Source organism: Myxocyprinus asiaticus, chromosome 28 (genome assembly GCF_019703515.2).
Source record: "Myxocyprinus asiaticus isolate MX2 ecotype Aquarium Trade chromosome 28, UBuf_Myxa_2, whole genome shotgun sequence".
In the NCBI taxonomy this organism is placed as follows: Eukaryota; Metazoa; Chordata; class Actinopteri; order Cypriniformes; family Catostomidae; genus Myxocyprinus; species Myxocyprinus asiaticus.
Window position 1 is genome coordinate 1,946,921 of NC_059371.1, and position 26,009 is coordinate 1,972,929.

General features: G+C 38.9%; 1 protein-coding gene across 3 annotated transcripts in view; it reads right to left on the reverse strand.

The window, feature by feature from the left end:
* Positions 1 to 25,079, reverse strand: part of LOC127419564 (IQ motif and SEC7 domain-containing protein 1-like) — a 161,993-nt gene extending 136,914 nt beyond the window's left edge. The window contains exons 1-3 of one of the 3 annotated variants that reach the window (XM_051661069.1): positions 24,618 to 25,079; positions 11,703 to 11,732; positions 10,776 to 10,883 (exon numbers count right to left, since the gene is read on the reverse strand). In XM_051661069.1, coding sequence (XP_051517029.1) covers positions 10,776 to 10,883; positions 11,703 to 11,732; positions 24,618 to 24,847 — 368 coding nt within the window. In that variant the 5' untranslated portion in view covers positions 24,848 to 25,079. Of the gene's footprint in view, positions 1 to 10,775; positions 10,884 to 11,702; positions 11,733 to 16,141; positions 16,268 to 24,617 lie in introns of those variants that run through there. The other 2 variants (XM_051661073.1, XM_051661070.1) reach the window with 2 other exon arrangements.
* Positions 25,080 to 26,009: the final 930 nt, after the last annotated feature.

Consider the following 26,009-nt stretch of genomic DNA (forward strand, 5'->3'; position numbering starts at 1 on the left):
CACTGAACAGCGCTCTGTTTGTGGCCTGTGATGTCACATGAGCATCACACATTTGCATCAGCAGTCCGCTTGTTCTACGGTGTGTTACACGCTGAGGGGGAGCAGCATTCATGACACATAACAACAATGCAACTTTACATACGCTCATCAGTTTCAGTTTAGTGTGTGTGTGTTCAGGGACCTGTACATGTGTGTGTGATGCGGTGTGTTAATGTGTAAGACATGTGCTGCCTCCTCCATCTGCTGTTTTTAGTACGGTCCACAGGCGAGGCAGCTGATTGGCTGTGAGGTGTCCATGGAAACAGAGGGATAAATGCAGCAGTCAGAGGTCAAGAGGAGAGAGAGAAATTCTTGATCTGTCTTGAACAAAGCAATAGAATTATCAGCATTAGATTTGTGAAAAACACACCTGCAACACCTGCGCATAGACTGAAGTCAGACAGAAAGATTTAGAGTGTGTACAGAGACATTAACCAGCATATTTCTCTCTCTGTCCCTCTTACACACACGCAACATATTTACAGATGTGGCTGTCCAGGTGAATCTCATGGAAACATGTCCAGACTATATTTCACCCCAAAACCAGAAGAATAAAAAAAATAGGATATTTTGCATAAATAAAATGATGAAAGAAATTCATCAAGATTTGTTGCATTGTGATGTTATTTTTTATGAAAATTAAGCATATTTTCACTCAAAATTCTTATTATAGTAATACAAAAAAATCTCAGTCTGATAACAGTAATCCACCTATTTGTATTCTCAATGCTGAATCTCATTATATACTCATTACAGTAATAAAGTAAAAATACTGTAAAACAATTATTTAAATCAGCATCAAAGACAGTACAACAAATACTACTATGATGTATAAATAGTACTTAAAACATAATGTATAAAACGTAAATAAGAATTATTTTTGCATTACAGTAATGAGAATATTTTTTTTGCATTATGGTAATAAAAATGGGGGGGGGGGGGGTAAAGTATGCTTAATAATAATGTCAAAATACTATACATTTTTTATTCTTGATGTGGGTCATAGTTACAGCTTCTGTTAAGTTTAACGTCATGTGAGTTAGACAGTCATCACTGTAGATGATAATCTTTAGAATAGCATACTACCATACTACTCTTACTTACTAGTTCTGCAGCATATAGTATACTGTGCACAATATGCTTAATATGTTTTCTGTTTACATTACCAAAATGTGCAGTACACAGCCAGAGCACAATGTGTTGAATACTGTATCCCACAATGCAATGCGCTTGACTTGATTTTCAATTTCCAGTGAAGTACACCACCAATAGCTGGTGAGTGATGCGTGTACTTCAAAATAAGCCACTTGTCTCACCAATATAAGCAAAAATAAGCAATTATTTTTTTCCTGTGTGGTGGATTTATCGGCATAGAAATCATAAGCAGTTAATTAACAGTTAAATATAATTTTAATAACAGATCTGCTTCTACACTAAAAGCTGAAATGTCAGCATATTTTAGCAAACTCATAGAAAATAACCACAACAATCCTAGGTGTTTATTCAGGACTGTGGTTAAATTGGTTAGGAATAAAGCCTCAACTGAACCAGATATTCAGTCGCAGCACAATAGTAATGACTTCATGAATTTATTTACTGATAAAATTGAAATCATCAGAAATAAAATGGGAATTATGCAATCGTCTGTCACAGTACCTCAGAAAACAGTGTCTCATAATTTTCCTCACGAGCAACTTCAATCTTTCACTGTCATAGGTCATGAAGAGCTAACAAAACTTATCGAAACATCAAAAGCCACAAAATGTATGTTAGATCCAATACAAACTAAGCTCTTAAAGTAGGTATTCCCTTTAATTTCAGAACCTCTTCTTAATATTATTAACACCTCGCTATCCTTAGGACATGTCCCAAGAAACTTTTAAATGGCAGTTATCAAGCAGTACAGAGACTACTCTTCTCTTATCATGTGATCATGGCTGCATTTCTCTTCTAGTGCTGCCTTCGACAACATAGATCATGACATTCTCTTGAATAGGCTTGAGAATTACAGTACTGTGCAAAAGTTTTAGGCAATTGTGAAAAATGTTGCATAGTGAGGATGCCTTCAAAAATAATGTCATAAATAGTTTTCATTTATCAATTAGCATCACACAAAGTCCAGTAAACATTAAAAAAAAGCTAAATCAATATTTGGTGTGACCACCTTTGCCTTCAAAACAGCACCAATTCTCCTAGGTACACCTGGATACAGTTTATCTTGGTTGTTGGCAGACAGAATGTTCCAAGATTCTTGGAGAAATTGCCACAGTTCCTCCATCTATTTCGGCTGTCTCAATTGCTTCTGTCTCTTCTTGTATTCCCAGACTGACTCAATATTCAGTGGGGGGTTCTGTGGGGAACATGCCATCTGTTGCAGGGCTCCCTGTTCTTCTATCCTATTCTATTCTATTTGCAAAAGAAATGTTTGGCAGTCTAAAATTTATATTTCCTATTGACACACTAAAACTGAAAATATAAATAACCATCTTAAGACAAACACTTTTGTGAAACATCTTATGTGCCTAAGACTTTTGCACAGTACTGTATATAGGCATTTGTGGACTTGCATCAGCATGGTTTAGGTCCTATTTAGCAGACCGCTATCACTTTGTCTGTGTAAACGAGGAATTGTTAAATCAAACAAAAGTATGGAGTGCCACAGGGATCAGTTTTAGGGCCTCTGCTTTTCTCCTTATATATGCTTCCCCTGGGATATATTATCAGGAATCGTGGAGTAAGTTTCCACTGTTATGCCGACGATACCCAACATTATATTTCTTAGAAACCCAAAGAAATTTCACAATTCTCCAAATTAGCAGAGTGTATCAACGAAATCAAAGATTGGATGTCCAGAAATTTCCTTCTACTCAATTCCGACAAAACAGAGGTATTAATTATTGGACCAAAAACCTCTAAAAATAAGCTGCTAAAATATAATTTGACACTCGATGGATGTACTGTTACATCGTCTTCTACAGTGAAGAACTTGTGTTATATTTGATATCAGTCTGTCCTTTGAAAATATAATTTCCAATGTTTGTAGAACAGCATTCTTCCACCTCAGAAATATTGCTTAGTTACGACACACGCACTCTGTTGCTGATGCCAAAAAACTAATTCATGCGTTCATGACCTCAAGACTAGATTATTGTAATGCATTATTGGGAGGATCTCCAGCAAGTTCAATAAAAAAAAACTTCAATTGGTTCAAAATGCAGCAGCCAGAGTGCTGACGAGAACCAAGAAATATGACCATATTAGCCCCATTTTATCATCGTCACATTGGCTGATAAATTTCGTATTAATTTTAAAGTTCTGTTAACCATGTACAAAGCTTTGAGTGGTCTAGCTCCGCAGTGCTTAAGTTACCTTCTACCACACTATATTACATCACGTTCATTACGATCGCAAAATTCTGGCCTGATAATAGTTCCTAGAATATCAAAATCCACAAAAGGAGGTAGATCCTATTTGGCTCCTAAACTATGGAATAGTCTCCCTAACAATGTTTGGAACGCAGACACACTCACTCAGTTTAAGTCTAGACTAAAGACTCATCTATTCAGCCAGGCATACACCTAATTTATCCTTCAACTCACAATTAGGCTGCTTTTCCGGGCCGTGATGGAGCATGGCCGGCACTGAATCAGCTGATCAGTGGGAGAGTGAGATAAAGGGCAGAGGGAGACGCCAGTTCGAGAGACAGAGAGACACATGCGGCCATGCTGCATGTGTGTCTGTGTTTGTTTATGTTTGTTTTAAGTTAAGTTGGACATTAAAACTTTATGTTGTACCGCCTCCTCCTTGCCCGTCCTTTATACTGTTACACGGTTGAACTGCGATGCACGTCACTGACTCCTGCCTGCATCACCTTGGTCTAATGATGGACTACACTCTTATAATGGAATACATAGACTATCAATTAATTGCCAACAAAAGCCTTCATCAGCCAACTAACAAAGGACAATACATCTATGTGAACTTCTGCAGTTAACCCAGGATGAACTTCAAAGACATTAGTCATTAATCTTACAGTTCATACAGAATCTTTGTTTGAACACTGGCCCTTAACACTTAGTTTACTAATTTTAAACCATGACTTGCACTGCACATAAATAACTAATATTGGCATTATATTCATGCTGTTTAGTCAGAGGGGAACTGGCCCCCACAGTGAGCCTGGTTTCTCCCAAGGTTATTTTTCTCCATTAATGAATATCTTATGGAATTTTGTGTTCCTTGCCACAGTCGCGTTCGGCTTGCTCACTGGGGTTCTAAATACAATTATTATTTCATTATTTTTTATACACAATTTAAAATCATATTTAATCAAACTATACAATGATGACTTATTTTCATTTTCTGTTTATGCATGATCTTCTGTAAAGCTGCTTTGAAACGATGTGTATTGTGAAAAGCACTATACAAATACAAATTACTTGATATCTAACAATAATTCAGTGAAGACTTGGAAACAACTGAGAAATGTACTTTTTACCTCTAATAATGTTTTCATTATATCTGGATTAGTCATGCAAGTATATGTAGCAATTATACATAGTTGTTAAAAAGATATCCACAATGTGCAATTAGGCAAAGAAATGTGTGATGCAGCAGTTTCCTACAGGTTCAAAGCACATGTTTAATTTTTTCAGGCAACATGAAGTGGTGTAGTTCCAAAATTGTACTGTAATAAACCTTTGGCCTTTAGTTTCATGTAAAAATTATCAGAACAAAATTAACTGGTTATAACCGGTTTCCAGCATTTAAAAATAACGTTTTCATTCTGGAACAATAAAAAAAAAAAAAAAAAAAAAAACTTTGTTCTGGATTTCGGTTATATTCTGATAAAAAATAAAAAATTTGTTTTCGGCTTTTGTTTTCGTTCCTTGAACCGTTTTTAGTCCCCGATCGTTATATTGTTCACAGGTCCCTGAATTGAATCGAAATCGTATCGTGGCAGACTTTGAGGTATCAGCAAACATCAGATCGCTGGCTAAGAGAATCGATACAAGATCGTATTATGATGAAACTGGCGATTTACACCCCTATTTCACACCACTGAAAAATCTCACCTGTAGTTATTTTAGTGAAGTGAAGGAAACTAGTGATGTTTCGTTGTGAACGAATCAGTCTTTCTGAACGAATCTTTTAAGTGAAAGAATCATTTTCATTCACCTCCATACACTGACTCATATTTTTCGTTCACTGACGTCTCTCCCTTTCAACGCCAATGAGCTCTGCTGCTTTTCATACCTATAAAGACTGACTATGGCACGAGCCAATAGCATTAGAGAGCACACTGTGAAGGAGCATATCATTGGTTTGACCTGCTGAACGAATACGCCCCTTCACTGAACTAGTTGGTCATTTGAGTCTGAACGAGATGGGAGGTGGTTATACAAATATAATGGTAAACTCGTTCGCGAATGATTCGTTAACGAAGATCTGCTGACCGACTGAACGAGATGGAGGCATGTCTTTAGTTCAGTTTGGCATGTGAGTCAATCGCTTTCAACAAGGAGAGACGGGTGAAATGCACTGAAGACAAGTTTATCGTTATACGGAGAACATGATCCCCAATTTATGAATGTGTTAAACTGACTACCGTACAGTAAAAATGACATGAATTACGAATGGAAATGTTCTGCTTTGACGCACAGTGTAAGATATTATTAGGCTTTTCTTAAACTTTGTCTTGGTAATGATTAAGCCCAGCATTTGACAAGATATAGGAAATATAAGACCTGCCATTTGTGGTGAAAATGGTTAAGGTGTTTAAACTCTATTTTTAAAGTTCCATTTGTCTTCCTTTGTCATGCTTTTAAAAACTGACTTTAGGTGTGAGCTAATAGCATTCAAGAGCGGGCTGTGAAGGAGTATCTCATTGGTTCGACCCACTGAACGAATACACCCCTTCACTGAACTAATCAGTCATTTTGTTCTTGACGTGCACAAACTGAATGTACTGGTAAACTTGTTTTCAACCGACATGAACAAATCAGTCATAATGAACGATGATCTGCTGAACGAGAGAAGGAGCTGCATGTCGTTCGTTCAGTTCGTCAATCTCATTCAACAAGAAAAGGGGCTGGATGAATTATGAATAAAAGTGAGGCGTAACTTGAAGATATGGTCAGTGAACGAATCAATGAACAAATCTGATCAAATCTTTTTGGTGAATGGAATCAAAAGAATCGAGTCACTGAAATTAATAAAAATCACCACCACTAAAGGAAACCGAACTGAATTTTACAGCATATACTAATTTATTACACGGCTCTCTGGAATACTTGATTCTGATTGGTCAATGGTGCCATCTAGCAGTCTGATATTTCTGAGTAACAACTTCACATCAACGTATCAGACCGCTCATCCGGGTCTCAGATCACTGTGATTTGAAAATGCTTACTCTACTAGACAATCACAAAGTCACAGTTTCAGTTTCTAGACTAAAAGGTTTTACAGTTGTACTGGTGACATAGATATAACTAGTGATATAGATATCAGAACCAACAATAGACTAGTCTCACACTCACCCGTCTGATCGGAAAATTTAAAAAAGCGGATACATATACAAGCACAGGAACTTCACGGATCTTCTTCAATGTGTCTGATATCAACACAGTTGAGAAGCACGAACACCTGAAGCTCCTTTCAGTAGTTCACAGGTTAATGTAATCCTTGAATAGAGGTAAAGGTAAAAGGATTTGGCTCGCTGTGGAGGGCTCGAGTTCGAGACTCAGCCCGAGCCCTGAACACCCCCCTGGACTTTTTTTGAGTTTAGTAATAAATACACAGAAAGCGCAGCTGGGGTGGAGGAGGGATAATGGAAGAATTGTTGCAGCCGTGAGGTAAGCAGTGGTTTATATATGTTTACTCTGGCATTGTGATTGGTCAGATTAAATGAACATGCTCCTCCCGAACTTTGTTAGTAAAACTCCATTTCAGTAGTCACATGTTAATGTAATCCTTGAATAGAGGTAAAGTTAAACAGATTGGCTCGCTCTCCATAGTGGAGGGCACAGCTCGAGACTCAAACCGAGCTCTGAACACCCCCATAAAATTAGCTAATAAGAACATTTATGTTAACATTTAAAGTTCCATGAGATATAGAATACTTTGCGCTTGGTTTAAATGAGGTAACCCTCCCCCCCTTATGCTCAGGCAGGTCCGCCCCAGGCAAGAATGGACCCGCTCTGCTCTTAGGCAGGTGGGCATACCTCGCTCTGAACTTGAACTTAAGCCACTTCCAGACGCATTTCGTTTTAACGGGAGGGCTCACTCTGCAGTTCGAATGGGAGAACCCCACTGACACAAGCTTAACACAGCGATTAGAATGGGTAACCACAGCATACATTTGAATGGGGGCCCTCTCTGCATTCAAATGGGAGAACCCTCTCAGAGCTTCGAACGGGAGAGCCCGCGATACATATAGATGCGAATTAGCTCACCCAGCATTCGAACAGGAGAGCCCTTACTGTGATTTGAACGGAAGACCCCGTTTTGCATTCGAATGGGGGCCCTCTGTGCAGTCGGATGCCCTCTCAGTGTTTCGAATGTGAGAGCCCACAATACATATAGACATGATTTAGCTCATACTGCATTCAAATGGGAGAGCCCATGCTGCATTTGAAGGAAACGATTAAAGCTCCTTTAGAACGAGAACCCCCCCCCTTGCAATACGATACAGGTCAAATATTCGAGCAAGGGACTGCACAGTGTTCGACGAGCGAGCACCTGTTTCATGTGAAAATTATTTATATTGCATTTTAACTGGGCTCACTCTGCGATACGAACGGGCTGAATTCTCAAGCATGGGAACGCACAGCGTTCAACGGGAGAGCACCTGATTCGTGTGAAAATGAATTATGCCTTGTTTAAAATTAGCTCACTCTGTGATACGAACTAGCTGAATCCTGAAGGATGGGACCATACAGCATGCGACGGGAGAGCCTATTCTCTATTTGCATGAAAATAATTAATGCTGGATTTTGAATGAGAGCTCACTCAGCGATATGAACATGCTTAATCCTCAAGCATGGAACCGAACAATGTTCAACAGGAGAGCTTAGAATAGAGCTCAGTGGCTTCAATTCCTGCTTCACTACTGTTCGGATGCTTAGCTTACAGCTCCAACCTTTACTCCCTTGCTTTGCGTTTTAACCTCTAATTTTCATATCAGCAGTTTAGCAGAGTACTCAAACGACCTAATTTGGCACTCACACTAAAACTAGAGACTTTTGGGACTGAAATATTACTACAAAAAGGGAATTTTCTGTCAAAGCGAGACCCAAAGTTGCTCGAGACATCAGACTGTCATGAGTATCACATACTGATGCATTAGTATCTTCCACCCCTGATATGTCTTGAAAATAGATTTGAACCATTAAAGAATGTGGTCGAAAAAACCCATAGCATGAACGAACATAGATCAGTCAGCAGCTAACACTGCAGCTAGTAGGTGCTCAAGGTTGGGCAGGCATCAGCATTCTGCTGAGATCACAGCTGAGCCCAGCACTCTGATAGTGGATGGCTCCATTATCAGAAACATTGGCAGAAGGGCTACCACTACTTGTTGCCTTCCTCGAGCAACAGTGCATACTGATAATATAACATTTACAGGTAATATAACAGTAATATGTAAATTATGCTTTTATAGAAATGCCTATCATTAAATGGCACTGGTGATTAGGGTCGTTAACAAATAGTTGAGCCAGAATAGTAAAAGGGGGCTCCTGCAGAAGCAGAGTTAAAGCACTGCTGTGGCTGTTGAGCAGTTGAACCAGAATGGTAAAAGGAGCTCCTGTGGGTGCAGAGTGGGATATTTGAAAGCGTGATAAAGGAGCTCCTGTGGGTGCAGAGTGGGGTTTTTGAAAACATGATAAAGGAGTTCCTGTGGGAGCTAGGAGTGGAAGCACTGCTGTGTTTACCTTGACTGAAGAGTGTATAGCAATTGGATTTTTAAAGTTACGATAATGTTTTTCAGCACGAATAGGTGTTGCAAGACACCTGCAAACACATGTGAAACAAAGGTAACTATGTACTCACACTTGTAGAGGAAGTTCGAACTCCATACACCACAGCAGAACGTTGTCATAAGGGACTCATTATTATTAAAGGTATCAAGCCTCTTCAGACTGTATTGGCGCTGTTGGCCTCACATATTGTTAATATACAGAATGCAAAGCAAGGGGAAAATGAAACACCCTAGTGGTGAATCTGTTGATGTTTAGTCTGAAAATGGGTGTCTACTCTTAACACTGTAAAATAAAATATTGGTACAATAATTATGATTTCAACGATTATTACAGCTTAATATTGGTAAAGAATGCAATGCTTCAACGGCCTGTGAGCAATCAAGGGTGAAGACCAGAAAAAGTGAAAACAGACAACAGATAGTGAGAAGGGAGCTTCGACTGAACTGATAGGGAGATAAACTTGATCAGTTTATGCTTATTTAGGGGGCTTAAATAACAGAGCCTTCAGAGGCCTGCAGGCCATAGGAGGAATATAAGTTTTTATATGGTTGTGATAACAGAAGTGCATAAACAGACATAATGGTGATCAGTGGGTCCAAGCAGATGAATAAAAGGAGGTTTTATTTGTAGTGGAGAGATACTGGACTGAAAGGAGGGGCAGAAGACACAGAGGCAAAACTTAAATGTATGTTTGCTGAATTAAATTCTGATCGTCTGTGAAGCGATCAGGATGCATTCTTGCACATGTATACATATACAACATCATTTTAAAGTAGCTGTGCTTTTTGTAGAATCACAATTATCAAATGTATATCTGTTGGATGATAATTATGCAGGAGCCAAACAGCACATTCAATTCTAAATGATTCACTGTCATTAATAAGCAATTAACAGTAAAATTTGGTATAACAGGTTTAAAATGCTAAGTGTAAAATACTAGATTAGTATAACACAGTGTCCTAACCAGGCGTGACATGATAAAAGCCATCTCTTCCACGTAAATCTGAGTTTTTGTCCACCAGCTATGAGTGACAGGACATTTTGTCTATTTTTTGGTTTCTATTTCCCACTGTGAAATCTCATTGGTCTAAAACTCCTTATTATAACTTTATACTAAACATCAAGGGGCAAATTCACCAAACAGTTGCGCCAGTTTTGTGCTTGGTATTTTAGTGCAAAAAGCTGCATTTTATTCACTAACCACCCACAATCTAGTGAAATTGCCCTGTGTCTTCAGTATTTAAATTAAGTCATTGTCATTTCTTTTTGTACAAACACTCCTCCATTCTATGTAAATTAGGCTCATAACAGATTATGCTTCATTCACAAAAATTCCCAAGTGCGATTTACATTGCGCTATTATCGCCAGATGAAAGCAGGTGGTAATACAAATTTTATTTAAAAAAAAAGAAGAGATATTTGTGTACATTTTCCATCGATCATATCAGCAAAAATTCATCCAAAAATGATCAATTGATGGAGGAGAGTGTTACATGCATGCAAACAGCATTCTTCACAGATTTTGTGGGGCAGACAGCACATGGAAATAACCAACTCTTTACCAGGCGCAGTTAATTAAAAATCCCCAAATATGTTCTGATTGGTTTTAACTGTGCCGCAACACACAACAATTTCCAATTCAGCGTGGATAGACAAATTCTTTGTCACAACTTGTTAGGACACAGTCTGGGGGGGGGGGGCACAAGCTATCCTCAATAGTGTCAAGTGTAATGTGATTTAAGAGGTTTACAGTACCCGAATGATGCAGACTTCCACTGTCGACATGGAGCAGTTCTCCCGCACACGGCTGATCGGAGCATGCTGGAGATACCTGTTGTTTCTACAGGCAAAGACGCATGTCTTCTGTATAGATAAAACATAACCCACTTTACTTATGTATGTCCTCACTGTAAACACATGTTCTGAACTACAGAAAACACATACACATGATGTACTTTCTGATCCACTACTGACAAAAATATTACAATAAAATCAGACTGCATACTGAGTGGGTCAGAACATGGCAACTAACTAATTAACTAATGAAGATACATTTTATACAGCTTATGCAGGATTGAGTCACAGATACTACGAAATTTGAATTACTTTGCATCTACATAAAAACAAATGTTAGACCAACAATATTCCCCCAAATGTTATCCCAAATAGTCTAACAGAGTTAGACTGAATGAACAATTTCATATTGAAAAATATTGGCATATCAAGAAATAAGTACTGTAGTTCTCTCAACAAGAATTTTTGCATTTGGTGAACAAACAAATTGTGCCAGTAGGGGCCGATGTGTCTTTTATTTTGAAATCTTTTGATTATTCCCAGGTGTGTCTTGTTAATTATGTACCCTTCAAGTGGAGTTGGAAATATCGTAATTATGAGTTCCGAGCACATGAATGATCAAGCGAAGTCGTATTAACAAGTGGGAAGCTCAGAATTCTAGATGATACCCGAGTTTCTGAGTTGGGACATTGGAAGGGGTGTGTCGGCATGAAAGATGATGGGAAGCAATGATTTTGCAAAGTTATTTCAACTTCTGTACTTTATTTCAATAACATTAATTTTTTATATATGGCAGTCTTAAAATATAATGGATATGTACTGTACAAACAATTATTTAAAATGTCAGAGAATCTGCACCATTACAATAGAAACAAACACATGACATACCTGACGATTCTTGAACTGTTGTATTCTGACCTGAAATACACAAAGGAGATTTTTCACAAAAAAGAGCTTTGAAAACAATGAAAACCATATAGATAATCACATGGATATGGAAAGGCTTTAGGTAAGAAATCTGCATTTATTATAACCTATACAGTATCTGTACCGTGTATACGTGCCATACAAGTGGCAAGAAAAAGTATGTGAACCTTTTGGAATTAGCTGGTTTTCTGGCATTAATTGATCATAAAATCACACAAAAAAAGTCACAGGTACAGACAAACACAAATGTGCATAAGCTAACAACACACACACACACAATTATAATCTTTCATGTCTCTATTTAACACATCCCATTAAACATTCACAGTGTTGTGGAAAAAGTAAGTGAACCCTTGGATTTTATAACTGGTCGATCCTCCTTTGGCAGCAATAACCTCAACCAAGCGTTTTAGACCTACACAATGTTCAGAAGGAATTTTGAACCATTCTTCCTTTCAGAACTCTTTCAGCTCAGCCATATTCTTAGTATAACTGGTGTGAATGGCTCTCTTGAGGTCATTCCACAGCATTTCTATTGGGTTAAGGTCTGGGCTCTGACTGGGCCACTCCAAAAGGTGGATTTTTGAAGCCATTCTGTAGTGGATTTACTTCGATGTTTAGGATCAATGTCCTGCTGCACCACCCAACTTCTACTGAGCTTCAGCTGGTACACAGCCACCCTGACATTATCCTGTAGGATATCTTGATAAACTTGGGAATTAATTTTTCCCTTGATGATGGCAAGTGTTCCAGGCCTCGAATCAGCAAAGCAGCCCCAAATCATGATGCTCCCTCCACCGTACTTTACCATTGGGATAGTGTTTTCATGTTGTTATGCTGTGCCCTTTTTACACCATATGTAGTGCTGCATGTTCTACCCAAACAATTCAACCTCAGTTTCATCAGTCCACAAAACATTTTCCCAGTAGCATTGTGGAGTGTCAAGGTGGTCTTTGGCAAACTTCAGGCATGCAGCAATGTTTTGGTTGGAAAGTAGCGGCTTCATTCATGGTGTCCTGCCATGGACAACATGCCTGTTTAATATTTTCCGTATAGTAGACTCATGAACAGAAATGTTAACCAGTTCCAATGATTCCTTTAAGTCTTTAGCTGTCAGGGTTCTTTTTGACCACATTGAGCATTCTGCGGTGTGCCCTTTGAGCCATTTTGGCTGGACACCCACTTCTAGGGAGAGTAGCCACAGTCCTAAATCATCTGCATTTATAGACAATTTGTCTGTGGACAGATGAATATCTAAACTCTTCGAGACAACTTTGTAACCCTTCCCAATTTTTTGCAAAGCATCAATTCTTGATCGTAGGTCTTCTGAGATCTCTTTTTTGTGAGGCATGGCCCATGTCAGAAGAAGCTTCTTGTGAATAGCAAACTCAAAATGTTTGAGTGCTTTTTATAAGTCAAAATAGCTCTAACCCACACCTCCAATCTAATGTCATTAATTGGATGGCAGGTTTGCCAACTCCTTACTCTAATTAGTGTATTAATTCAACCAAACTGCAATTAAACTGTCAAATAACCATTATTACAACAATGAAACAAAACTATAAACCTCTGCCACTGGCTTTTACAGATGTATCTGCCACAAGCTCTGTCTAAAAGCAAACTTCATATTGAAGCTGTATTGAAAATTCTCATGGTTCTAGTGAATCTCAGTCCTCTAACATTGGAACAGAACACATTAAAGTTCAGTATGCTCCCAGCAGCCCACTTCACTGTTTGAAAAAGTAAATGTAATAAATGCCAGACCACTGCACTGTTTGAAAAAGTCACTGCAATAAACATCAGTCTACTGCACTGTTTAAAGAAACAGCTGTAATAAACACCAGACCACAGCACTGTTTGAAAAACCACTGTAATAAACCCCAGACCACTACAATGTTTAAAAAACTCACTGTAATAAACCTCAGACCACTACAATGTTTAAAAAACTCACTGTGATAAACATCAGACCACTGCAATGTTTAAAAAACCCAATGTAATAAACATCAGACCACTGCAATGTTTGAAAAACCACTGTAATAAACGTCAGACCACGGCACTGTTTAAAGAAGCCACTGTTATAAACAACAGACCACTGCACTGTTTGAAAAACCACTGTTTTAAACGTCAAATCACTGCACTGTTCGAAAAGCCACTGTAATAAAGGTCAGACCACTGCATTGTTTGAAAAACTGACTACAATGAACATCAAATCACTGCACTGTTTAAAGAAACCACTGTTATAAATATCAAACCACTGCACTGTTTGATAAAACCACTGTAATAAACATCAGACCACTACACTGTTTAAAAAACTCACTGTGATAAATGTCATACCGCTTTACTGTTTAAAAAAGCCACTGTAATAAACATCAAATCACTGCACTGTTTGAAAAGCCACTGTAATAAAAGTCAGACCAGTGCACTGTTTGAAAAATCACTGCAATAAATATGAAACCACTGCACTGTTTGAAAAAGCCACAGTAATAAACATCAGACCACTGCATGAGAGGAGACACAGAGAGGCAATAAACTTATCAGCCACAGCCCAGATTTACTGCTGGTTTCCTTCCTGTGTTAAATGCTTCTTCTAGTGAGAGTGAAAAATACCAAGAGCATACTGTATAACCCACAGACTGACTTTGTTGCAGTTTAATAGTTTCAAATTAAAGCAAATTGAAATTAGAGCTCTTAAAATAGTAATCTCACTCAGCAAAATAGAATGCATTAAATCTCCATCATTGAACATCATGAAATTAAATTTAGAGGTTTTTTTTTTTATAGTTCATGTCTGTTAGTTTTGAGACAATCTACAGTATATGCTATTTTACTTGATATAGTGTTCTTAGTATTACAGTGATATAGTGGGTGGGGGGGTTTATTCTGCGAAAATGCACCAAAAACATTCATGACATTAAAATTGCTCAGGGGCAGACATCTATATTCCACCAGGAATCACAATGAAAATCATATTCTCAAACTGATTCTTTATAGATACTGTAAATGTATGCAGTATTCCATTGACAGAGGCCATGCATTTTGCCATGATATTAGTATTAAATTGACAGTGCCTGATGCAGAGTTGTGCCAGACTGATCTCACAGTGAAATCAGAAACAGTCGGATGACTTTTCTTTAGCTAAAATTGGTCTGTGCTTACTGAAAATCGAAGCACTGCCCCCAGTGGCCAAAGTGGTAAGAGTTTTGGGTGAATGGGCACGTGAGCTCCATTTTGCGAATGTAATGTCAATGGAGGGGCACCAAAAGCAAGTTGTGAAGCGAGTTGTTTTCAGCTGTACAGCATACAGTGAAGAAGAATGCATATTTTATAAACTGAACCCCCAAGCCTAAACCTCCACCTAACAATCAGTGGAGTAAAAATTTAATGTTACGGGGGAAAGCCATCTTCAAATTATGCTCGTTACTGATATTGCGACCACAATTACTTTCTGGTTTCAACGTTGGATCCGAAGCCGGGTCTCCCTCGCTGCTGACACAACGTGCTTCTGGTCACGAATCAAGAAAAAGGCAAACACACTGGAGCAGATGCAAAAATGTCTGATGGGAAATGCCGCTCATCAGTGAGTCACATAATGCGGCCGATACTAGAGTACTGGAACTCTCGGAAACAACTTACTGCAAGTAAGTCAAAGACGCATGGAAAAAAAAATTATCAGCTCATCTCTAATGAATACACATGTCAATCGTAGATACAGTATAATAATGCATGTTAACAAGCTTTCACAATTTCATAAAATAGAGAGATGATTTAGAAATGTCCAATAAATCACTTATTTTAAACAATAGGGCCAATGTAAATCAAACATTTTTTTCAGCATCGGTTCTTCAGAGTTCCAGAGCATTGAAAGATCATTCCATGCTGCTCAGTGAACAAAAATACACAGAAGCAGGAATTTTCTGGACGATTATAGTCATGTGTACAGTATTATATTACTGTGTACAGTTTCTGAAATTTCAATGATTTCAGCACATGGCTCTCTTTGGAAGATCTTACCTTTGCCAATACTGCTCATTTTATAAGCAGCAATCAGCTTTCCATTAGTAAGCATAAAAAGTCTTCATTCCAGTAAAATAATGTTTTAGATATGTTCTTTAATGTGGTGTAAAGAGGCACATATCATGCTGACATTTCATTAGTTGAGCTAATGGTTTCAAAAACACTTGTTATCCTCTTGGAACTTGAAACTGCTAACCCTCTCCATTGCAGTCCTGTTGATGGAGAAAGGTGTGTTGGTGTAGAATGGTGTGTGTTAATGCAGTGTGTTGATGTAGAGAAGTGTGTGATCTTCATGATGTTTCCTGAAATCCAAATCATTATAAAGACAATCTGTTTTGGAGCAGCTTACTTGTACCTGTTTTCTGAAGAAGACAAAGAAGTCTTACTGTTGTTTAGAGAGAAGTTGTTTTCTTGTCACCTCACTGCCAGGGTGTTAACATCATCTTTGTACACAGACTCCCATCTGTGACCAGGCTGATGACTGTTGTATCACCCACAAACTTAATGATGAGATTGAGTTATGCCTGGTGAAACAATCATGTGTAAACAGGGAAAACAGAAGAGAGCCAAGTAAAAAGCCTTGTGGGACTAAGTTGTTCAGAGTTAAGTAGAGGGCATATGTTGGTGTCTACGCATACTGTACCACCTGCAGATGTCTCATTAGGAAATCCAAAGTCCAGTTACAGGTCAGTGTTCTGGAGTTGATGATTTTAGCTATGAGGGCACTTTGTTATTGAATATCAAGTTATTATCAACAAATATTCTCCAATGTAATCATTTTGTTTCGCAGGGAGGACTAGCATTGCATACACAAAGGGTACTACTATTTACTTTTGTGTACGGAAGGTATTACTGAGTGTGAAAGCACTCATTTAAACACTTAACAGTGTTGAGGAGTAACTAGCTGCACTACTAACTTGACTACAGTTGTCAATCATGTGACAGTAGATCTGGGCACTAGTATGATAGTATGTATACCGTTCATACCGCAGTGTATGTGAAATTGCTTCTACTTTGGACTCTTATATAATTAAGTACAAATATTTTTTGGATCTTCAGGTTTTGAAGGACTTTGAGCAACATTTGGGTCCATGCCAGTTTAAGTGCTGTCATTAAAGCAAAAGTATTTGGGCACATACACTACTGGTCAAAAGTTTGGGATCACTTGCCTGAAACGTTTCTCATAATCTTAAAAACCTTTTGATCTGAAGGTTTATTCTTAAATGTTTTAAATTAGTTTTGTAGACAGAAATATATTTGTGCCAACATATTAATTTATTTAATTACAAAACTAAAATTTAATTTAAAAAAAAAGTTTTTGAAATTGATGACTTGGACCAAATAATAAAGAAAAGCAGCCACTAATTGCCCAACATATAGATGGGAACTCCTTCAATACTGTTTAAAAAGCATCCCAGGGTGATACCTCAAGAAGTTGGTTGAGAAAATGTCAAGAATACATGTCTACAAATTCTAGGCAAAGGGTGACTACTTTGAAGATGCTAAAATATAACACAGTTTTGATTTATTTTGGATTTTTTTAGTCACAACATAATTCCCATAGTTCCATTTATGTTATTCCATAGTTATGATGACTTTACTATTATTCTAAAATGTGAAAAAAAAAAAAAAAGAATAAGTGACCTTAAACTTTTGAATGGTAGTATGAATATGTCCCCTTAAACTTTTGAATGGTAGTGTACCATTTACTAAGAAATTCTGAAATTTGTTTACATTTCTCAACCTTTAACTTAAATTATTATGCTAATAGTATCATTTTTTGTATTAAATTATTAAAGCACGCAAAATAAAGACATTCATAGATATAGAGTTTTGCACACCACTGTATACTGAATCTGCAGACCAATGGGCAGGACTGCACGTGATTTACATGTGAGAACATTTCAACATACTGTATATATGTTTTGTCCTTTTTGAAGCTTGACAGCCCTGTGAATATTCTGCAAAATAGCTTTTCGTGTGGCTTAGACCAAGATGAAGGCAAGAACAAAATGTTAGACTTTTCATTTTAGGCAAAAAAAAAAATAATTTCAGGGCTTACTATTAAGAGAAAAACAGAACATGTAACATGCCCTGCTGGAATTTCTGAAAACAAATTTTAAGTGAAGATTCAAAAGAAGTACTGAATTTTTTTTATTAGGGCTGTCGATTTCATATGAAAAATAACACATAAAAAAACTGATGCAATTAAATATGCAAATTCTGTAATAAGGAATGTTCCTACCATCAGAGCAATGCAAGCTTGTTGTACTACCTTGATGTTTTTGTGAATCTGTAGCAGTAGGGGGCAGTCAGCGCGACTCCTTGTCAAATCAACGAGCAGGCAGCACAGCCTTCCAGAGACACGCATTTGCGCTCAAATACAGCTAGACCATGCACAGCAGAATGCAGGGATCTCAAGTCATATTTTTCAACGCTTCAAATCAAATCAAATCAAATCACTTTTATTGTCACACAGCCATATACACAAGTGCAATAGTGTGTGAAATTCTTGGGTGCAGTTCCAATCAACATAGCAGTTGTGACAGTGATGAGACATATACCAATTTACAATAACATCAAATTAACACAATTTAAAATCTAATATACACAATTACACATAACACAATATACAAATAATAACATACACTGTATAGTACAATACACACAATATAGATACACATTATTCAATAAAAAAAGAATATATAGTATATATAGAATGTACAGTAGGTTGTATTGTACTGTATTGACATTCAGGCTGTCGGTTGATAGTCAGTTGTTAAGAGAGAATATAATATAATAATAATATAATTTATGACAGTCCGGTGTGGGATATAAGAGTAAGAGTAATAAAGTGCAGTGCTGATGTATTTTGATCGTGAGAGATCAAGAGTTCAAAATTCTGATTGCTTGGGGGAAGAAGCTATCATGGAGTCGGTTGGTGCGGGTCCTGATGCTGCAATACCGCCTGCCTGATGGTTGCAGTGAGAACAGCCCATGGCTCGGGTGGCTGGAGTCTCTGATGATCCTCCGAGCTTTTTACACACACCGCCTGGTATATAGTATGTCCTGGAGAGAGGAAGCTCACCTCCGATGATGTGTCTGGCAGTTCACACCACCCTTTGCAGTGCTTTGCGGTTGTGGGCGGTGCTATTGCCATACCAGGCAGCGATGCAACCAGTCAGGATGCTCTCTACAGTGCAGGTGTAGAACCATGTGAGGATGTGGCGGTTCATTCCAAACTTCCTCAGCCGTCTCAGGAAGAAGAGGCGCTGATGAGCCCTCTTCACAACGACTTCAGTGTGGATGGACCATGTGATTTTCTCAGTGATGTGGACACCCAGGAACATGAAGCTGCTGACTCTCTCCACTGGTGCTCCATTGATGGTGATGGGACTGTGTTCTCTGTCTTTTCTTCTGAAGTCCACCACAAGCTCCTTTGTCTTACTGACGCTGAGGGAGAGGTTGTGCTCCTGACACCAGTGTGTCAGAGTGTGCACCTCCTCTCTGTAGGCTGTTTCATCATTGTCAGTGATCAGACCTACCACGGTCGTGTCATCAGCAAACTTAATGATGGCATTGGAGCTATGTGTTGCCACACAGTCATGTGTGTACAAGGAATACAAGATTGGGCTGAGAACACAGCCCTGTGGGGCTCCAGTGTTGAGGGTCAGTGATGAGGAGATGTTGCTGCCTATTCTAACCACCTGGCGTCTGCTTGACAGGAAGTCCAGGATCCAGCTGCACAGCGAGCTGTTTAAGCCCAGAGCCCGGAGTTTCTCATCTAGCTTGGAGGGCACTATGGTGTTGAATGCTGAGCTGTAGTCTACAACATTCTCACATAAGTGTTCTTTTTTCCAGGTGGGAGAGAGCAGTGTGTATTGTAGATGCAATGGCATCATCAGTGGAGCGGTTGTTGCGTTAAGCAAACTGCAATGGGTCTAGAGAGAGAGGCAGCACAGAGCAGATGTAATCTCTGATTAGTCTCTCAAAGCATTTGCTGATGATGGGGGTCAGAGCAACAGGACGCCAGTCATTTAAGCAAGTGATTTTTGATTGCTTTGGAACAGGCACAATGGTGGATGTTTTAAAGCATGTGGGGACTACAGACAAAGAGAGGGAAAGGTTGAAAATGTCCGTAAAAACACCAGCCAGCTGGTTCGCGCACGCTCTGATGACATGGCCCAGAATGCCGTCTGGACCCACGGCTTTGCGGATATTCACCCGTCGGAAGGATCGGGTTACATCCGCTACAGAGACGGAGAGTGAACTAACCTCTGTAGCTTCGGCCGCGAGGGCTCTCTCCGCGAGGGCGGTGTTATTTCCCTCAAAACGAGCATAAAAAGTATTTAGCTCATCCGGGAGAGAGGCAGCGGTGTTCATGGCGGAGTTTTTATTCCCTTTAAAGTCCGTGATGATGTTAATTCCCTGCCACATGCTTCTAGAGTTGGTGGTGTTAAACTGTCCTTTAATCTTGTTCCTGTACTGGCGTTTTGCTGTTCCGATTTTTCGGAGGGCATAACTGGCTTGTTTATGCTCCTCCACGTTCCCGGAATTAAAAGCGGAGGTCCGCACATTAAGTGCCACACGAACGTCGCTATTAATCCATGGCTTCTGGTTCGGATAGATCCGTGTTGTTCTGGTCGGAACGACGTCCTCTAAGCACTTTCTGATGAAACACATTACGCCATCAGCATAAAGCTCGATGTCATCATCAGAGGCGGACCAGAACATCTCCCAGTCCGTGTGATCAAAACAGTCCTGTAACGTAGTGTCTGATTGGTCCGACCAGCACTGGATCGTTCTGAGAGTGGGTGCTTCCTGTTTCAGTTTCTGCCTGTAAGCGGGCAGAAGCAGAATGGGAGAGTGGTCTGATTTGCCAAATGGTGGGCGGGGGAGGGATTTGTAGCCATCCTGGAAGGGAGAGTAGCAATGGTCCAAAACCCGGTCCCCTCGTGTGTTGAAACTAATGTGCTGGTGGTATTTTGGTGCGACTGATTTGAAACTGGCTTTATCAAAGTCCCCGGTCACAACGAACGCGGCCTCAGGATGTGCGGTTTCCTGCTTGCTTATACTCCCGTACAGTTCCTTGAGTGCCCGGTCTGTGTCGGCTTGTGGCGGGATGTACACAGCAGTGATAATGACCGCTGTGAATTCCCTCGGTAGCCAGAATGGTCGACACAGAAGCATAAGAAATTCCAGATCAGGAGAGCAGAAAGACTTGATAGAATGTACGTTCCTCTGATCACACCAGGATTTGTTGATCATAAAACATACACCACCACCTCTGCTTTTACACCTGAGAGGTCTTTCGCTCTGTCCGCTCGGTGCACGGAGAACCCCGCGGGTTCAATGGCTGAGTCTGGAATCTCTGCAGACATCAAAGTTTCTGTAAGGCAGATAATGCAGCAGTCCCTCGTCTCTCGTTGGAAAGAGATTCGCGCTTTCAGCTCGCAGAGCTTGTTATCCAGAGACTGAACATTTGCAAGTAGAATACTGGGTAGCGGGGGTCGATTTGCGCAGCGTCTTGCTCTGATGAGAACGCCGGCTCTGTTTCCCCTTTTCCTCCTGCGTTTCCGCGGCCGGGCAGCACAGACAAAGGGGTCCGCTTGCGTGTTTGTAAATAGCGGGTCGCCATTGAGGAATTTGAAGTCCGGTTTACGGTGTGTAATTGCTGAACCAATGTCCAAAAGTGTTTGTCTGTCATAGAAAATAAGGCAGACAACATCCAAGACAAAAAACATAAGAACTGTAAACAAAACAAACAAAACACTACCATGTTGTGTCGGAGCTCGCAACGCAGCAGCCGTACTCTGCGCCATCTTGAGTCCAGTAATTATATGAATTATTAAATGACAAAATTAGCTTAATTTGGGGGGCTTTCTCAGTTAATATTGATTGCAATTAATTTGATTAATTAATTAGCACATCATGTAATAAATTTGATTATAAATTCTTATCATTTGAAAGCCCTAGTTTTTACTGCTTCGACAAAATGAACAGTTCAGATTCGATTTGAGAAAATGAATCAAACATCCCAGCAGCAACATTTCAGGCAATATAATTAAACAGCAACTAATCAGAAATTAGCATGGACAATATTTTATGCTGTGCAAAAAGAACAAGTTGTTATATTTAGCATCTACTATAGGGGTCATTCCTACAATTCGATGACATTTCAGCTTTGAAAATGTTGAAAAATGAAACATACAATTAGTATCTTTACGTTTCATCATTAAAGGGATGTTTTCCAAATATTGTAGTTATGCTGGTCAAGCTAAATTACTTAAATTCAGATCATCTACCCTGTTAAATGGGCAGGGTCAGGGTGGACAATAATGGGTTAGGGATGGGTAAAAATATTGAATTTCCGATGCATCGAGATCTTCATGTGAATGATATTAATTCTTAAATCTCAAGATCGATCTTTTACTCTATGCACAAACCTACACTGCAATTAGACATTTACCAATAATAAGGTATCCCATGATAATTAACATGCACAATATTGTTATTGCGGGTACTTCAAAATACCGTGAAAGTTTTAGACATGAGAATTTCTAACCTAGAAAGCAAACTTGTTTAGATTTTTCTGAATGCACTGTAGCATTTCCATCAACAAATCAACATTCCCAACACTCTAACTCTTACAGTAACAGAGACATACCAAATTACTAGGAAAGCTCAAATTCATGTTTCTTTTTCAGTTAAACTTTTCCCTCAAAATGTTACTGTAACAGGTAAAGGTGGGCGAGGAGGAGGCGGGAACCGGCTGAAAAGTCAACATTAATGTTAATATCAAACTCAACATAAAACAAACATAAACACACACATGCAGCGTTGCCACGTGCGTCTCTCTCTCTCTCAAACTGGGGTCTCCGGCCCCCATTTATCTCGCTCTCCCGCTGATCATCTGATTCAGCGCCAGCTGTGCACCCTCACGGCCCGGCCACGCCCTCCTCCTCATCACAGTTACCATTGTTGTTACTTGTTCATTTGCAATGAAAATAAACCATTATACATTAAATAAAGGCAAAATAGAAGCATTGGACTCCATGTCTCTTTGAATGTTATATGGTTTGATCTTTGCAAAGTTACTTTCTTTGTGATCGTTTAATAAAATAAAAAATAAAAATACAAAACAAGTAACTAAATCTTGTAATTAAGAACAACAATAATGTTTATTTATCTTTCAACCCATTTTGTAATTCAATACAATACTGTGATAAATGCTTCAGCAATTATCGTGATATAGAAATTTGATACTATTACATCTCTAACTGCAATGAAAAGGAAATCACTCACCTTTGCAACCAAATTTTATGCTATGCGGCTAAATGTATTTATTTGGCAACTGGCTTGTAAATGTTTAGATTTTACTCACCAGTGACCCATATGTCATTGAATTATGACTCTTTTAATAACATAACTTTTCTCTACAGTCAGCTGCTATTCAAAAACAACAATAAACAAACATTTAATTCTAATCATGCATAGCACAGATGAGATAAAGCCGTTGGAGTCACTCTTGTTAATATGCACTCATTTACAGATGCTCTTTACAGAAATGCCAGTTTTCTTAAAGAGACAGTACCAGTTTTAGCATGAGTTCAACTAATCAATGTAAATACTTGTAAATAGTATACATTTTGCAATTACATGCAACATATCCCACCAGACATTTTTGCATCGCTTTCAGTGTGTTTATCTTCCCACATGGTATGTCCAGCCGCTCGTTGTGTCAGTAGCGTGTGAAACCAGGGTTTGTATCCACGTTGCAACCAGGAAGTAATCGCGTTTGCAAAATTAGTAACGAGCGTGATTCAGAGGTTGCACTTTTCCCCCTAACATTTCATTTTTTACTCCAGTAATGGTTTAGGTTTAGGTTTGGGTTGGGGGGGGGTTCAGTCCATAAATATGCATTACTCTTCACTGTATTACATCCTGTACTGCAGAAAGGAACTCGCTTCACAACTAGCTTTTGGCAACCTTTCCTGAACAGAAATGGAGCTCACACGTGCCCATACGCCCTACAAGACTTCTCGCTTTGGCCACTGGGGGCAGTGTTTTAAATTTCGTAAGCATATACCGAATTTTTCTAAAGAAAAGTCGACCTACTCTTTCCGATTTCACTGTGAGATTAGGCTGCACAAAATCAGGAAAACAAAATAAAACAAAAGAGTTACTTCAAATAACTCATAATTAACTTTGCTGAATGGCTGATGTCACTTTATAACAGACTGTTAATGTGTGGAATCACACGAGAAATCATGGAACACACAAAAACCTCAGCTATCATTGTTAAAATGACACATTTACAAATGAAGACATGTTAGTTAGAGAATGTAGTACTAAACATGGAAGCATGGAAAAAGAATGTACAAATCCGGTGATTTAGCACTTATTTTTGTCAAAGATTATTGACGTGCTGCTCTGAAGACATGAGCCGGAAATGACAGACTGCAATAATTCAAAATGATCTCAATTATTGAAAAACTGACTTTTTGTCCCACAGCAAAGTCTAACATTATCAATGATATTTATTATTTTAACCAAGGCTATTAAAATTGTAATCCTGTGAAATTAAACATTATAAATACCACAACTTGTACTGCGGACTTAATGGCACTGAATTGTAGGAATGACCCATAGGCTATAGTACCGAGCAGCACTGTAATGAACTTTTCCATATCAAACCAACACACCCACTCAACCCATGCAGACACAACATAACAAACAAGCCTTATGTATTAAAATATGCTTTACAAGTGAACAACCGGTCTTTAATACAGCTGCTTTTTGAATAACATAAAAATAAAGATCATTTTTTCTATAGTATATGAAGTTTACGTTGACTCTTACTGTTGTTGTGCGGTGTTTTCTTGAATGGATCGCAGTCTGCAGGTGAGCAGATGCCGCTGGTACTCGTGTTTCAGGCGGCTGTTCTCCGCGCACAGGTCAGACACATGCTGCTCCAGCTCAAAGATGCGCATCTTCTGACGCTCCAGCAGCGCCTGCTGCGTCTCGATGATCTTATTCAGCTCTTTCAGGTAGCCCGCTGCCTTCGTCGGGTTCTCGGTCCGGCTGTCCATTGTCTTCTCATTCACTCTTACTCACCTGACTCAAATATTTCTTTTTCACCACGAAATGACGCGCTGTGATATATGACTTGGCCATGCTTCACGTGTGAAATACTGACGCTGCGTCTCTTGCAGAGACACTGCGCCACTTACTGTGAAACATCACTTCCCTCCCAAAGCTGAAAGAAGTTGGTGATGCCTTCTGAACGCGAACGCGCTTTAAATGTGGCGCAGCCCCTTGCTGCAACACCCCGACTGCAATACACGCGAGCGACGCGACACTCTAGTTCAGCCAAACGCGGCTGTCTACACTGCAACACGCCGCACGCATAAACAAAGTCGTTGATTGGTTGACTTGTTGTCGACGTCACGATTCCACCTGCAGCCCAGACAGACGCGTCGCGCATGCTTACAGTGTACATGGAATGTACCGCAACGCTTCGGTTTACAATCTTTTGCTTGGATTCATTGTTTCAGTGGATTCATACATTTCGGTACCAAGCGCTCAATGCAAGTTGCGACATTTATAACGCTGAACTTCAGTTGATTACGATTCTACCATGCTGATAACAAATCAGGCTAGATCAGGCTGTTTGTATTATGTTACACAGGCAACAGTATTGGGCTTAAAAGTCACATTTCTAATGATTATGATTTACCATACTAGGGTCATTTCTTGATATCAAAATCTTTGAATTTGTTTAATTTTCACAAAATATGAAGAACTTGTCAAAAATGCAAGAGCTGGTTTACTTACTGTAAACTACATTACACTAAGTTTGACCTAAACTAGTACATATTAACCTAATTCTAATTTTTAATATACAAATAATGCAATCACATGGTTTAAAAATTTGTTTTTTTTTTTTTTTTAAAAAAAAGGTAAAACATCACATAATTTGTTGTTGTAGTGCTTTCTATATAAAACAGAGTCAATAGATTTTACAAATCACTCTTTGTTTTTATTAGCATTTAACATTCTGTCCCAACGTTTTTGGAGTTGGGGTTGTATATCAGCATATTGAAGGAATCTAAAAAAATAAAAAAAGGAATGGTTGGTTATGTTATAGTAAGTTATCAGCTTAAAATTTAAAGGGATAATTCACACAAAAATGAAAATTCTCTCATCATTTACTCACACTTCATGCCATCCCAGATGTGTTTGACTTTCTTT